Here is a 16,829-nt window from a genome sequence, read left to right on the forward strand (position 1 = left end):
TTGAAGAAGTGGATCAAACATGAGACCGAGAATGACTAGACGAAAGAAAGCACACGAAAGTTATGGAAATCGATAGCAAGGGCCGTGGTCTTAAAAATTATCAACATCGAGAGTAACTGTGACGACGGGCACTCTAAGCCGAAGTAGATGTGGAGTTATTCGCGTTTTTCATTGATAATTGTCGGATTATCTTTGAACCGGATATTATCAACGACAAACTCGAATAATTCCGCTTCTACCAGTCGGAATTGACTCAAATTTGTTTTGCGTCGTATTTGAAGACAGCTCAACAATTCCATGGGGTTGACAGAAACCTTTGATTATTTTTTTGAATGTTTATTAATGAATTAAAAATTTCAATTAAAGATTGCACGGCCTTGACTGGTTGGAATACAGTCAAATTTGGTGTGCATCGTTTTCTTGGACAACCTGACGATTAAGTCAATTGACGAGTGAGGTTTGGAAAAAAACGTTCTTTTTGAAATTTGAAATTTTGAAATTTGAAATAACTTTTTTTCCAAATTTCTCTCCCTTGGTGATAAAATTGTTGGGCTTCCCGAAAAACGCTACACACCAAATTTGGGTTAAATCCGACCAGTAGACCGTGCAATCTTTAATATAAATTTCCGCAATATTTGAATTTATACAACTACGTGAAAAATGTCGACTAGGGTTGTTCAAAATTGGAAAAATGTTTGGAATACTGCGTATCGATGGCTTATTCCTTAGATTATTGTTAAAAACAATGATGGGCTTGTAAGAAGCTCGCAGGAAAGTCGGTAAGATTAGTCGAAATGCGTTTGAAAGTCGTCGGTGAAGAGTGGGCGGGCAACCGACAGCAGAGTTGCGAAAAGCGGGCAATCACGAAAGCACGGTTCTTGATTGGTTATTCGGCTAAGCTTCAATGATTTCTGCAACAGCTGACTCGGATTCGGGTGCTTCGCTTTACTAAATTGAAAGTCTGCTTTGCTGATATCGGTCTGCTAGCAGTGGCTGTGGTTCTGTACAAGCGCGTTGTGGGTTGATGAGTCATTAGTAGTACTCCCACGCGTTACACCAGCGTTTCGCGAAAAATTCGAACATATGTAACATACAGTGATTTGTATCGACACCGATTACTTGATGACTTGAAATTTACTCGTGAACTTTGCTCCGAGTCACGAGTCAATTCACATTTCTGATACGCCGAGTCAAGTCAAGTCATTTTTACAAATGTGACGCGAGTCCAGTCAAGTCATACGAAAAAGGTGACTCGCGTCCGACTCGAGTCAAGTCATGACTGGAGTCATCCCAGCACTGATTTAGACATGCTATTTTCCACTGCAAAAGCCTTGATACCTTGATTGGCCGTATCGCAGTATACGAAAATATAGTACAAGGCTACAAACGTTTCTGAAAATAACAAATTTCCGAAGTCATGATCGTCCAACAACATTGTCACACAGTGCCATGAAATCCATATGAACGAAAATACCAAAGTATCTTTATTATGATGGATAACAGGCATCATATTTTGCGTGAAAAGTTTTGAAAAGTTCTGTGTGAACACGAACGTGAACCTCATGACGTCACGTGACGTCATATTGCTAATTCCAACCCTATCTTTCAATGAACTGATAGCCTATATTAATTTACACGATACCCAGCGAGGACTTGGGCCACATAATGCCACAATGCCAAAGTACATCTCGGTGTTTTAAACGTCGCTGAGGGCGGAGATAATAAAGTTAGTGATCCGAAAGAATGCTAATCGTGTGATTAAATACTGCTAATCGCGACGCATGAAGTTGGAGAAGGTTGCGCGCGAGTTTTCAATCAAGTGGCGTTATCTGTTGCAACATAATGCGTAAATGCGTTATATATAGGCTGCTAGTTGGTGAAAGAAACTTCGAGATCCCACAATCTCCACAATGAAGCAGCAGCCTGCTAATGACGATACTGCCACTGTAATAGATAGAATGATCATCATCGCGAAATGAAAGTCGTGTCCAATTCGTAAGGTACAGCTAAGATACGGATATCGCTTTGCAATGGCGGGTAGGAATACATAATTTGTTGATTGTTTAGTGAAGCCATAACCCAGGAGACAAACGGCACCGTCATTATCGGGAATGGTACGCAGTTTTTATAGAGTATAGATAGCCATAACTCTATAGTTGTTCCGATTTTTTAAATCATGAGATTAACACTAACTTTATGCGCCGCGATCGACCGGATTTTCCTAATCACGAGTTGATGAATCCCGACGAACGCGCTATAATCAACTTTATTGCTGATCCAACTTTATTATCTTCGCCCAAAATGTATCAACTGAGGCAATTAAAGGATATAATACTCCCATAAAATCAATATCTTCCGTCGCTTTGCCAACGATTTCGACGAGGACTTACCCGTGACCAACACCTCAATCACACGGATTTGGTTTTAATGATGCAGTAAAGATATGAAGTCAGGATTCACCCCGTACGCCTTCTAGGCCTTTTTCATCAGAAAACGATATCAATTTCATTGATTGACGGAATAAGCATCATTCGCTGACTACGTATTTTCCTAGTGATGTTTTTGATTGGGGGTCAAACTCACAACAGAGAGTCACTAAATATTCACCAACGAAAACCTGGATATTTCGAGCAAACTTGTGTAACGGAGCAAGTAAAACATTTTAGATTGTCAAGGTGCATGCTCCTTTAGTGTCGATTTTTAATGGTACCAGCGCCATGCATAGAGTGGCCCGCAGTTGAAATGCAATAAATATGAACCAAACATGTTGTAATGAAGTGGAAATTGTAATATATGAAAAATATTCACAGTGTACAACCTATACCAAGGTTCTGTTGTGAACGCGAACCTCTAAATTTCCGAAGTACACACACAGACGTTCACACCATCCCTAGTTGGAAGCTGAGTGAGAAACTAGGCATCAGAATATTCAATGTAGCTTGCGAAAAATCGATATCAAGTGCAATACGACGGGTTACTGCTGTTGATAAATAAAGGGCTGAGGTCATGGCAAAGTATCCGGCCATCTTCCTGGGAGTGGGCACTTTGAAAATAACGACGTCAAATTCTACGTTGATGAAGAGGTGCCAACGGTAGCTCAAGAATCGCGGCCAATCCCTTTCTATCCCCTACATCATTTTGTGTATCTGGAGAACGAGAAAGTCAACGAAGACGATGTTTGGCCCGCACCATGGATGTCAAATCCAGAACTCAACCCCAACGATGATGGGGGTCGTCGTAAGACAATTGACCTGTGAGAATTCCGTTGAGCCATAAAGGCAACTAAAATCCCGAATCCAAGGGTTGGAGAAATTAAAGCTAAACTATCGCGAAATCCAGTATTCAGCAAGTTATATTTTAAATCTGCATTTCATCAGTTCTTGCTGGATGAAGAATCAAGGGCGCTCGCCGTCTTTCATGCAGGCCACAGGCTTATGCGATACAGAAAGTTGACCCTGGGTGCCAAGCCCGCGTCAGGTAAATTAACAGAGCATTGATGCCGCTATTCGCAAACATGAGTGGAGCCTACGTGATGTACGAAGATGTTATTGTTACAGTCCAATTTTACGAAGAAAACGACAAAGCATTAGAAATGGTGTCAAAGCGCATTGCAGAAGCAGAGTTTACTTTGAATCCAAATAAATGTATCTTCAAGAAATCTGAAATACCTTTTTGGGGTATATGGTGGTTTCACATTACGGAGTCACACCAGACCCGGGCAAAATTTCTGGGCTAGACAGCGCTTCACGTTCTCGATCTAAGGATGAAGTTATATGTCTTTCTTCAGTTTCATCCAGTCATTCGAGGCCTTCATACCCCATCTATCGCGAAGAACTCAACATCTGCGCGAGACAGGGTTGTAATGACTCCAGTCATGACTCGACTCGAGTCCAAGTTTTTCAGATGACTCGACTTGACTCGAGTCATTTCCGTAATTTTAGAAAATGACTCGACTTGACTCGAGTCAATTTGTGTATTGACTCGAATTGGACTCGAGTCATTGCACATGACTCGAACCAAGTCATATGACTCGAGACTCATACGACCAAGACCGACGTTTCATTGTAATTCGAGGAATAGTAAAGCAACCACACTATTGGGATTTCGTCTAATGGTACTGGTACTTGAAATTGCGCGCATAATGACGAAAATTAGTATATTATACTCGCGAACCATTCCATATCACCAAACAGGGTTACAAAAAGTGGATTTAACAAGCCTTTAACTGGAAACTGGGCCGTCAGCACAATGAATTTGACTCGACTCGAGACATAATGCCATGACTCGGACTCGACCCTCTGCTGGGTGACTTGGACTCAGACTTGACTTGGTGGTGAATTGAAATTGACTCGACTTGACTCGAGTCAAAACTATAAAACTGAGATTGACTTGTGTCTCGGAGCATTGTGACTTGGTTACAACCCTGGCGCGAGATGACAAGGAGAAATCAGAGATTCCGATAGTCGGACGCTTGTCAGAAGGAAATCAGGTCTTTCAAGAAGGCTTTGAGTGTCGATACTACACTGCGTTTTTTTAAATTGAAGCTTAAACCTCCATATTCGCGGATGCCCGCGTCTCGAGGATATCTGCTATCTTGACTCAAAGTGATAATCCTGAAAATGCTCAAGGGGTCGCAATCGCAAGCCGTTCAACGAGGCCAGAAAAGACATGATACCCTCAACTGGACCTAGCGGCAATGATTATCTACTTCGGACTGCAAAGTTTTCACAACTTCATTGAATGGGGGCCTGAGGTCAAAATCCTCACCGACCATGATCTCCTCGTGGGTATATGTGGAAGCTCAACGAAAGGCTCTATCATAAAGGAGAGAATCAAGATGTGTGACACAAAGACCTATCATACAAAGTTGATTGGGTTCCATGAATCCAGCGGACTACCTGTTTGGACACGGTGAATCTATAGAATTCACTCTAAGGTCGTCGCTAAAAGAAGCCGACGAAACAGAGAGAACATTGTATCTCTTTCAGCATTATCCTTACACTGAATAAGTAGTGATGGATTGCATCATCAAAAAAACGAAGTCTGAAAAGACACAGCACGCATCCGAAAATACATTGGCTGAGGAAGGGTAAATGTTTGTTAGCAATAGGAAAAACAACGAATATTAATGTCAAAATTCATACGTGAATTTGAAAAATTCGCGCCTCGCGAGACCATGTTGAGATTGAGAATCTATTCATAACATGACCACTCGCAATTTCGGTGCCTGGCTTATAGTAAGCAAATATGAATAAATAGATTTATCTGGAGCTCACGGAAAATGGAGATGGACTGGACAGTTTAAATTGGGTATTTGCAGTCAAGTTTGTTCATTACAAACTATGACCTGAAATGCGACCGTACACTACATGGCTATTCGAAATGCCGCCGTAAATAGCAAAAACGCTGGCCACTGCTGACCTGGATGAACGCTAATCACATAAAGCAATATATTTTTCGTTCTACACGTTGTAAACAGTTACCGTTGTCCTTATAGAGTAGCTGATGATGGTAATATTTCATCACAATCAATATCTTTGAAATTGGTCGGGTAGAACACGTTTCAAATTGGCGCGAAATGAAGCAATATTATATTACGCAAAAAAAAAAACGCACGTGTGAGCATTATCGCATCAGGCGATATATATTCAATTACGAGTTATGATTAGAGCCCGACCGATATTGGATTTCTGAGCCGATACCGATAAGACCGATATCCAGTACCTTCACCGATAACCCCGATATATTCAGCCGATATTCAAAAGATATGGAATCTAGCTCAAGGCCCATATTTAACACCCCAGAGCATTTCTTTCAACAACTTTACAGCCATTGATATGCTTGAACATGAAATAAAGGATCAAGGAACTATAAAAATTGATCAAAAGCACCAATACAGCAGTTGCAGCTTACAGTTCACGAAGCACAATTTCTCAGCCCTTTCTCCAAGGAGTAAACTTCTGTGGTCTTCCATAGATGATGTATATAGTACTAAACACAGTGAGCAGTCTTTCACTTGGTAGCATAGTTAGTGGCACAGCAGGAAATCTTTCTTCATTTCGGTTCCACCGCTCCCTTTCAGGGGATCTTTCCTTCAATGGTTTAACCAAATATTGATATTGATATTCTTCTGACAATGCACCTGGAGCCTTCAGCACATCATTAACAAATAGCTGATGAGAATGTGCAAAACAACTCAAATTGTCCACGTCTGCAACTGCTCCACCCATCCCCCATGGGTCTTTCAACAATCAATTGATCAATATTTTACACTCTTTTGTCAGAATTGGCCAATGTCATCATGGAATCAAAAATTTTCGTATCAATTACTGGCTTTACTCAACGTTTGCTTGATTTTCTTGCCCTCTAAGCTCGCATATTTCCTATCATGGTGGCCCAGCAGCCGCAGGCCTCAGTCAGACGACTTCATACATTACTTGTATAATTGGCTCTGTTGGTACCGAACCGGTAAATGTTTCGACGCGACGCTTTTCTCTGTCATTACGAGGGTCAGTCCAGCATGATTGAAGTTCTCATTTCTCTTACTGATTTAAATCTTCTGCAGACAACTATCCATCCAGCTGCTCTCTGTCTTTGGTGATCGATTCCCATGACGTCAGTGGGGCATAACGGTGGTTAGTTATCTAAAATATTCAGATAGACACGCCTACTGCCCTGTATGCAGTATGCACTATATGCAGCTTGGCCATTTATTTTTATAATTGACCGTCCTCACGTCTTTCATCGACTTCTCTTGACTCCCTGCCACCATGTTGTGACGTCACGAAAATGGCCGATATTTTTTTACCTTCAATGGCCGATACCGATATTTCTCTGCAAGCGTGATATCGACTCGATATTATCGGCGAGCCGATAATCGGTCGGGCTCTACTTATGATTGATTGCCTTATACAGTTGCAAATCACACATATCGTTAAATGGGGTTTATGACACATCTACAAGATCAGTACCACGGAGTTAGGTTTTAAATTAGTAACCGATGCCAGTGGTAAACACTGAACATATGGGTGTATCAGTTTCGAGATTGCGGTAACCGCGCCAGAAATAGCAGCATCAAGTTTAATTGTCCATTTTAAATGTTATAAAAAGGTACTGCATACTTCAATAAATAGATGTTGATCGTACAGTCATATAATGATGAGCCTGTATCGAAAATTAGACGTATAGAACATGCTTCAAATTGATATGAAATGAAGAAAAAAGAGAATTTGCGCACATATGGGAAGTATCAAATATGACAATATATATTTATTGACAATGGCCTAGTACAGTTGCAAATTGCACCTTTAGTTAGTTTTGTACGATCATTAAGACATATAACATCAATAACATAGATTTTGACTAATATGAGAGCCATCTAGCCAGGCAAAGCCAACTAAACACGAATTATAAGGCGTGTTGCCTTTGCTGCAATGACGTAATCGACGGTGACCGTGAGTCACGCTCAAAAAATAACTGTCCGATCTCGTTGCGCTCGACTGCGTAAAGATCTGAAGCCCTCTAATGTATTGTTTGAATACCGAGATTGATATGTAAGATAACGACGTGGTCATTTACCAAGAGAGGATCTATGTATGACGTCAGGTGAAAACGAAAAACAAATTTCTCTTCTACTTTTGAGAAATCACGTACAATTCTTTGAATAACACCATCATCACCATCTCTCTGCTGAGCTTACTGATTGGCTCAGTTGGTTAGGATGCCTTCTTTAGGTTAATAATTTGTTTAAATACTGTTTTAGGTCTTCATGCTTTGAACTTAAAGTTGACATTAAATGCGATTTTTCCGTGTAGAGGTGGATAAATACGCAATAAATGGATATATTCTGTCATCCTGCCCGCCAAGTACTTTATTCACTCATATCTGGCCCGCCAACGTACAGTAATATCTTGCCTTTGAACTTGAGCATGGACATGCTATAGAAGTAGTTTTATTTTTGTGGTATTCATGTTGTTTTTGACAACTATGGTCATTTAGACCAGGCTAAGTTTTATTCCGAAACTGTCGACTTCTAGCATGGTTCACTTTTCGGCTTCCGTAAGACACTGCTTGCTCACGCGGATGAGATAGAAGTAATTCTTGACGTGTTTGCGTCAGAGATAGGCGGGTTTGAGCATTCGATGTCCTAATTCAATCCAAATCCGAAGTCTCTAATCGTGATCCTGAACTTAATCCTGAACTTTTGTATATTCATATCCTAATCCTAATCCGATTCCACTTAGGAAGCTATAGCCAAACTCCCATGCCTACATATTTATGTGAAAGGAAATAAAACGCTCAATGAGTGTAAAAGTACATGAAGTAATAACTTAGCAAAATCGTTTGAGGACAAAAAACATTGTAACCATTGGCCAATCGGTATACCAATCCTAATACTAATCCATATCTTACTTTTTCGAAGTATTCAAGTAGTTTTGCTATACTTTAGTACTTACTCAAGTACATCTAATTTTTCGTACTTCTACTTCGTCATATTTAGGGATTTACTAACATGCTTTTCGCAATTTGTAAAGAAGTAGTGGGTGAGACCTAGAGTGTGTGAGGGAAAGAGAGAGAGGGGGAGAGAGAGACTGAGCCGGTGAAATTGAAAGAATAATATATGATACCAGTATCGCAAAATTCAGGGGAATAATCTTTGTCGTGCTTCAGTCGAAAGAGATATGGACTGACAAGTATGTTTTCACGGAAGTATTGGCCAATATAATTTGAGTATCGGGTTGCATTATTCCGGTTCCTTTCATACCTCATTGCCGCTTATATGACATGTTTGATCACATTCGATGGCTCATAATAAAGGTTTGAAAATATCTTATTGTAATTTAGCATTCTAACGCAACTTTTAGGCGTTAGACCAGTGGCTCTTAACCCTGTCGCCAGCGAACCCTGGGGATGATTCGAAATTCAAGGTAGCGTAAACACTCAGGAGCCGATAAGGGGGGAGGGGGCGAAGAAAAATGGCCTATCAGTACATAAGGTGTAGTGGTGGTCTTAGGGTTACAATTATAGTTCTATAGTTATATATGTCCTTGAAAATTTCGTTGAAAAATTAAATCTTTAATTCGAAACAAAATTCGCGACAACTATACGGATGCTGTGTTTAGTGTTTTCGCAAACGCCGTGGTTACTTTATATTTCATCTAAAATGCGTTTTTTACACTTCATGCACATACTTTTAGATGACAAAATCTCCCTTAACACAGTTCCATCAGCCTGCTAGGCTCCTCCTCGCTACTTCATCCGCGTCAGCGGTGTCTTACAAAAAGCCTAGAGGTGGGCCGTGCTATAAGTCGGCAGTTACGGAAAATAACAAGAATATCGGCCTGGTGTAAATGACCATAGTAGTCGACAAACACCATGAATACCCCAAAAACAAAAAAAATCCATCAGCCTGGATAGGGCCTTTCTAGACAAAATCTTTTGAAATAGGTATTATATATGGCGTCTGCGTCTCCAACTTTCAAAATCACAACGCACCGAAACGGATGTGAACATTGGGCTCAAACGTGATAGGTATGAGCACGTACCTAACAATTGTTATAAGAACCTTAATGAGATCCTGAAAATCTCGCATAGAGCTATTAGATCGATGATTAATCGAGTTCGTGGTCATCGGGCGCGATTCAAGCGCTAAATATTTGCAAGAAACCAGAAAAATTGGACAGGACATGGATCGCTACCACATCTTCTTTAGTTCAATCCCGAATATATGGGGAGGGCTTGCAGAGATATGAAAATTTAGGAAAGGGGGCGCTGGGGAGGAAATGGTCAAGAGCCACAGCGTTGGACCGTTTAGCGCTAAACACCGTTGCAACTGTCTGGACCTAATACATGAAAAATATTCTGTATTTTCAAAACTTTCTTAAGTATGGTATCGTTACAGAAAACTCTTATAGGTAATCTGAGTTCGTTTGTACGAAGCACGTGCACGTGGAAGATAAGAACCAAGTGCATTTTTACTCTTTACCAACAATGTAAATTTATATGTAAATGGCATTTACCATATCTTGATTAGCCACAGTGCTCTTCAAGCTTTCAGAAACTAAGATCATAAATATGTGGAAACCATTTCTGCAGATCTGCGAAAGCCAACTATGAACTATGCGAGTTCCAAGCTAATCTGGGGGAATATTGCCCAATATCCATCAATCACATAGCGGATATGCGGATACGGTCATAATATGCTGAAACCTCAATCAAAATATGTCGATAATGGAAATTTTGATGCTCGGCTCATACGCTTGTCATGGTGTCGTTAACTCCATAATTGGCTAACAAAGAGTCCCCGAATTAATAACATATACTGCAATGAATGTATTGCCTCGAAAAAATATACCTGTTACTATAAATATATACCAACTCCACGTATATTGTACAATTTTCTGTCAATGCTAATGCAATATAGTGAGGAAGAAGATTAGAGTATTCTTTTGAAGTTATCGCAAAACTAGAATATTCAATTTGCAAATCTTTTTATACATTTAGGGATGCGGTCGCATCCGTCGCATACCTCTTCCATACGCTGGTGGTTTCCACGGCAGGTCATGAGCGAGCCCTATACCTGAAATGTGGGGTCACCAGAGATCCTATGAGAACGCATGGCAGGTCACCAGCGGAAGGGGGGCAAAAGGGTGGGGTCGTCAACACGAGTTTCGCTGCAGGTCGTTCAAAGCAGTGGTTTCCAAACTGAGTGGCGCGCCCGTCTTGAAGCGCATGAAATCATCTTAGGGGAGGCGCGAAGCCGACTGAGGGAACTGATGCTTCTAAAACTCAAAATGAGTTTAATTTGGGCTGAAACTTGTAAGTTTCAACAATCGCTATGATCCTAATTATGACATAATTGAGCCGTGCCATTCACACACTGATGCTACATTCTGACAGGTTACCTAACCTGGCATTAAACCGAAGATGTCCCTTAATGAAGTGTAACTGGTGGTGGCCATTGGTTTTTGAATCAACTTATGGTCAGGCATGTTTCAACTTAGCTCAAGTGGGTCAATAGAAGGGATTAATTACCAGGATCGCTAAAATATCTACTTCCTTTCTACAAGCTAACATCGTGCTAACATGATTATGTTCACCAAAATATCCAAGTGGAAACTTTTTCGCGCTTGGCGGGATTCACCTCTAGCTCCCAATTTTTGATCCGGGTGTGGCCTCACCGCTTAGTTCGAATTCCATATTTGAGAAGTGTGTCAACAGCAAGAACATCTTCCATGCCACCAAAATGTGTTTGGATTGCAAACATTCTGGTTGCTCCTTCTAATACTTTTTTGCTGACTGTAACGATGTATATCTGTTTAACTCGCTATGTACGTTTCTATCAGAGACGGATCCGACGAGCCGTATGCTGCATCGTACCAGGAAAATGGAACGCTGTGTAGACGAAGATCGAGCAGCATACTTTGCATCCTTCCCAGCCAACTCCAAGAGGAAAAACAGTCATTGTGCAGAGATAGTAAGTATATGAACTGGAGATATATCACCGACCCGATTCGAATTCAGTTTACACTTAGTATTTCAAATATTTCCACTGCAAATACCTAGTATACCTACAATCAATGTTCCCTCTAAGCTATGCACGTGCTCAGTGCTGAAACGGTCTCTGCGCACAGAAAATTCAGGATGCGCACAAAAAAACCGAAGTGATGACTTTTTTAATCGTTGCGCACTCCTGTCCAAGGCACCGCGCATGCGCTCAGACTCGAGAAAAATGAGAGGGAACATTGTCAGGGGCAAATAGTGCTATCGCTGAAGTCTAAAACCGAGGTAGGCCTATACAAGTGCGGCCCGAAAAGGCAAATATTGCGCTCCGCGAAGCAATGAGAATTTGCAATCGTTTGCGACTCACGAAAAATATTTTTCTTTCACTATGGTGTCGTACGCGTGAGCGATACTGATACCAAATCAATAGCGCAATCCTTTGTGGGAATGGCGAAATAACATGGTTTAACAAAGTTATAAATAACAATGGGCTAGCTCGAAGTTAACTGCGCGAAACTAACGAATAGTCTTCTCCGCGTGGCATGAATATTGTGTAAGATTTACTCTACAATTACATGCCGCGAATTTTCGAAGTCATCACTTCCATCAGGCGAATCTGATCACGTATGGTGATATAGGATAATATGCAAGTACAAGCACCAATATTGTTGAAAAAATCCATCCCTTTGCTAACGTTGATCGGGAAATGCAGCAACTATATGCACTCTAGGGCGTTGCATTGGATCAGCTTCTCAGCAGCACAAATTTGTGATTTTATTCGATTCGCTTGAACGGGTATCTTCTGTCGATAAGGTCATACGCTGATTTTGTTCTTGCATCAATCAGACTTGAATATTCGTATTATTGTATCTGATTATATGTCTTGATAGTAATGAGTGCATTGCCGGTATTAAGACGTCAGTGTTTAACGCGATAGGCCTACATCGATTGCATGTATTGATGTCAAGTGCGTTCTCCTGCGTGTATGTCTGACATCTAGTAATACATAGTATGTCACCATATCGTCGCAGTGGAATCAAAGTGACTTATGTGCAGATTTCAATGTCTTTTGGCATAGCAGATAAGAGGTCACGAAATAGCATGGTGTAAGGAAGTCATTATACCAACGGGTACGCCCGAATATGTTTAATCATCTTTAGGGTTCCTAACTTTTCCAACACATCTCACTCGATCAGCTTTACCTGTAAATTAGATTGCCCTACGTGAGCAGAGACAGTATTAAAATTGATAGCAATATATGCAATTTCCGATGATATTGACCGATTTTATCATGAATTATAGAAAATTTTCGCGCTTTGCGCGTTTAGTCGGAACGCCTACTGAGCGAAGACCAGACATAGATGATTAGCAGCGGTGAAAACAGTGTAGCCTGAGGGGGTCTGGGGGGTGAAGCCCCCCAGAAGTTCGGTTCATCGCCCTATGAGGGCTGGTTGCGCACTTTTGTCCAAGGGCCTGCGCAGTGAGTTGGCATATTTGCGCAGACTGGTGAAAAATTATAGGGAACATTGCCTACAATAATTTGAATATTCTATGTTTGAGACGAACGTCTTTTCGTTGCATGACTTATGCGCCTATCTTCAAAAAAGAGTCATGCAGTGGTGGCTTGTGACAATATCGGGTGGCAAGGCAAGTGGTGCACGCGATATTTTTTTTATCTAAATGGCGTCGTGGAAATATTACTTCGTGGTGGTCACACACAGTATGTGGGGAGTATCATTATCGGGCATGATTACCTAAGCCTACGTATTTCAAATTATTCGGAAGAAAATATGAAGTACAGGTATTTATACCTGCATATTGTAACGTTTGTATCAGTAGACCTATTTCGCGCGGCGTGATTTCATAGTTGCAAAATGTTCAAGGACGAGTTCATTGAAATCTGGAATACCCAGAATAACAGCGTTGAGTGAGCATCGTGAGCACATCCAACACATCGAACCTCTATCTTTACACATCCCGATTCTATGAAAAGTCTCGATGCGTTTTAATGTGCTGAAACCACGCTCGGATTCTACGGATGAAATCGGGGTGGTCACCATGATAAATAAAAGCTAGCTATACTGCAGCAAAGTTGATAGAAAACGATTTCCCAAATATAGGAATTTTTGTATAATACTTCGACAAAAAAGGTTTATTGGAAATTTCGAATATAACGAAGTCAACTCGAGACGAGCTGTGTCTACCATCGTGTAATATCGAGACACCGTTGACCGTCTGCAGTAGATATCATGCTTCAGATCACGATACCCAATTTCGTTCAAACTAGGGACACTGCCTCTAGCACCAGCAATGTAAAAGTGTATAACAAGCCGTTGTAATCCTCGTTGATACGTCAGCCAGTCATTTTCATTGAAATACGTTGGGGCAAAAGATAAAAGTGCGCTTTACTCCCGGATATGATTAGATAAATGGACGAAAAGGACCGTGTCTTTTTACGTTTATTTTTATTGCTCCAAATCTAAATGAAACCACATTAACGGCGTACGGCGCAAAAATTCAAGACGAATCATGTTCGTACGTGACCTGACTAACAATCTGGATATATGACTATAACTCGAGCTATTGTGTATGACAGGGGTCGACAACGCGGCGCCCACGGGCCACAGATAACCCGCGAGGACTAGTTAAGTAACACGCGACCTTATTTTAAAGTGGATCGAATAGCAGCACTTAAGATTGAACAACTTACATGTAACTTATAAATGACAATTCATATATATAAGCACTCAAAATGATGATATCAAATATCCTTAATTATGAGTAGTCATATACCAACATGTGATCAAATCACAGGACTAAGGATACGACATTCTCCCTATACAGGTGACATTACGAGATGCCATCCCCAGTCATCTTGAATTGGCGGGGGGTTCTATTATGGTATCTCGACGTCCCGGACAATGCCAAAGGCATAAACAACATTAATATTCGGCAGCAGATAGCCGTGAAGCACTAGCAGATTTTCAATGTCTGCATACCTATTACTTATCGTATCTGTTGACACAGCTAGATTCCCTTACTACGCAGTTTAGTACCATGTTTCGAACTTTCTGTAATCGTTGCTGCTTCCTGGCATAACGAAATCTATTGCGCCTGTATGCTGAACAGTTGGATGTTGAAATTGTAACACCGCCAAAATGACCTCCAACGCATAGCCAACCAGTCTGCACCGCACTTTTGGTTCCTTGTTGACAAGGAAAAGTACAGTGGTGTATGCGCAGTAGGGCTATTCAAAAATAACTTCGTTTCCCGGATTTTAGCCATTCACTGATTATATTCTCAGGTTACCCTGAACGACGCTGCACACCAAATTTATTCCAATTACAACAAATATACGACTCCGCAGATCCAATTAAAATTTTTTCTTTATTGAAAAAAAAAATCAATTTTTTTCTGTAGACCCCAGGACATTGTTGAGTCGTCGCATTTTTTTAATAATCCATCTCTAAAAGTCTGGAAGAAACGATCCGCTTCCCGTTCGAGGCAGGGTGAAAAGATGGTGATACGACATGGCTGATTGCCAAATTAGAACGGAACTTATCGAATTCATTCGACGTGAATTGCGGCTCGCCATCCGTAATAATTGTTATGGGCAAGCCTTCCCTCAAAGCGTTGACAAAACACACAAGGTTGTGGTAGAACCGGCATTCATTACTTTAACGCAGTGGTTCCCAACCTGTGTTACGCGGAGGCTGTCCAGGCGGTACGCGAGCATATTCTGTTTTTTTTTTCGACCGAAGGGAATTATTAGCTCAGGTTGGGTTGAACACAAAGATTGTTCTCAAATAAACTTCTAGCTTAGCATGGCCCCCTCGTACTCGACGCTAGCGTCTCACGCTATTCTCCAGCTGCTAATTTTCCCTTATACGTGTGAGTGCGAGGAAGGATTTCCATCCCCGATGACTATCAAGACGATAAAACGAAACCGACGTGTTGCGCCCATTCGTGACTTTCGCTGCGCTGTGAGCAAACGTATGCCACGTGTCGACCAGCTAGTGGAAAATAAACAAATGCTACCATTGCATTTAATAAATTGACTTTTGTTGTTTGTTGTTCTTTCATTATATTGTTCTTCTTTTGACTGGTGGTGAAAATAAAACAATTTCATGCATCCCGTCAGCCCTGGCTGATAATGCCTAGTTCAGCGGTTCTCAACCGGGGGTCCGCGGACCCCTAGGGGTCCGCGAAGCAATTTCAGGGGGTCCGCGAGACCTCTATATTTTTAAAAACGTTGATAACCTAACTTTTAATATATTTTTTAATTGGAGAAAGCAAGAGGTAGTTTCGCACCACAGCATCTAAAACCTCATGACTCATATCATCATAATATTCGTCTGACATGGACTATCGTAGTGTGTAAACTCATTTCCATTGCCAGCTTTCCAATAACCTGCTGATACAAACATATTGCTGTTTATAGACATTTTATTTAGGTTTGTGGAAAAAAATAAGATATTGGGATAGTAACATCAATCAGGGTGACTTCGTAATGTCTGCGAAACCTTCTCGATTTGAAGTTGACAGTCTCATCAAATTAGTGAGCAGTCGTTTGAAATAAAACATTCTGAAGTATTTCTATAATTTGTCTCAATGCAGCGAACAGCTTCTTGGAGGTACAGAAGTTTATCATACAAATAAATAGTATATTCATATTGAAATGAACCCGAATATTTTCGGCTGACACTCGTCATAAATCGGACAGTGATATACTTGCTCTTAAAGCTCGGCTATCAGATTTTGTGCATTCTTATTGCGGATGCCTTATCGACAAGGCTGATTTTTTGATGAACAAGGAGTGTTTCGTTGCTATCAAGGCATTACGCTCCAACCCTGAAATTCATATCACCAGTTATATTGGTATGCAGCCTTGTCTTGTTAATGTTCAATTGTTCATGGTCGAAAATGTTTGCTCGTAAATATATATGCAAACCAGAACAAAACAAGTCGTTTCATGACAGTCTTTCTCCGGTTGAAAAACTTGGATCCGTTCTTTGGAGCATAAAACTTGTCTATTCTTTTAGATTAGGATTTCGCTTTGACGGTAGAAACTCTCTGCGGACCGATGAAAATGCCTTCGTGGGCCGAATCCGGCCAGCGGTCCGTATGTTGCCCGTCACTGCGCTAGATGCTGGACGTGATATGTTCATAAATGTGCGTTTCTTCATTTTGGTGCCATAAATGTTGCGATCACACCAAAAGTATCGTTGGAAACGTTATGTGTTAATATGGCATTAGCCTCCACCTATCTTTGCTGAAATGGTTTTCGGCACTCCTCCTTCATATCAAAACGAAGACGCGGACTTTCA

The 16,829-nt window shown here is 41.0% G+C and overlaps 1 protein-coding gene across 1 annotated transcript in view; it reads left to right on the plus strand.

Annotated features, from left to right (window-relative positions):
- LOC145434853 (serine protease ndl-like) overlaps nucleotides 1–16,829 on the plus strand; it is a 119,024-nt gene that overhangs the window by 50,199 nt on the left and 51,996 nt on the right. The window contains exon 3 of the mRNA XM_080312093.1: nucleotides 11,346–11,476. Coding sequence (XP_080168219.1) covers nucleotides 11,346–11,476 — 131 coding nt within the window. The remainder of the gene's footprint in view (nucleotides 1–11,345; nucleotides 11,477–16,829) is intronic.

Source organism: Botryllus schlosseri, chromosome 3, assembly GCF_051294905.1.
Source record: "Botryllus schlosseri isolate E-star chromosome 3, Bs_hap1, whole genome shotgun sequence".
NCBI classification, from domain to species: domain Eukaryota; kingdom Metazoa; phylum Chordata; class Ascidiacea; order Stolidobranchia; family Styelidae; genus Botryllus; species Botryllus schlosseri.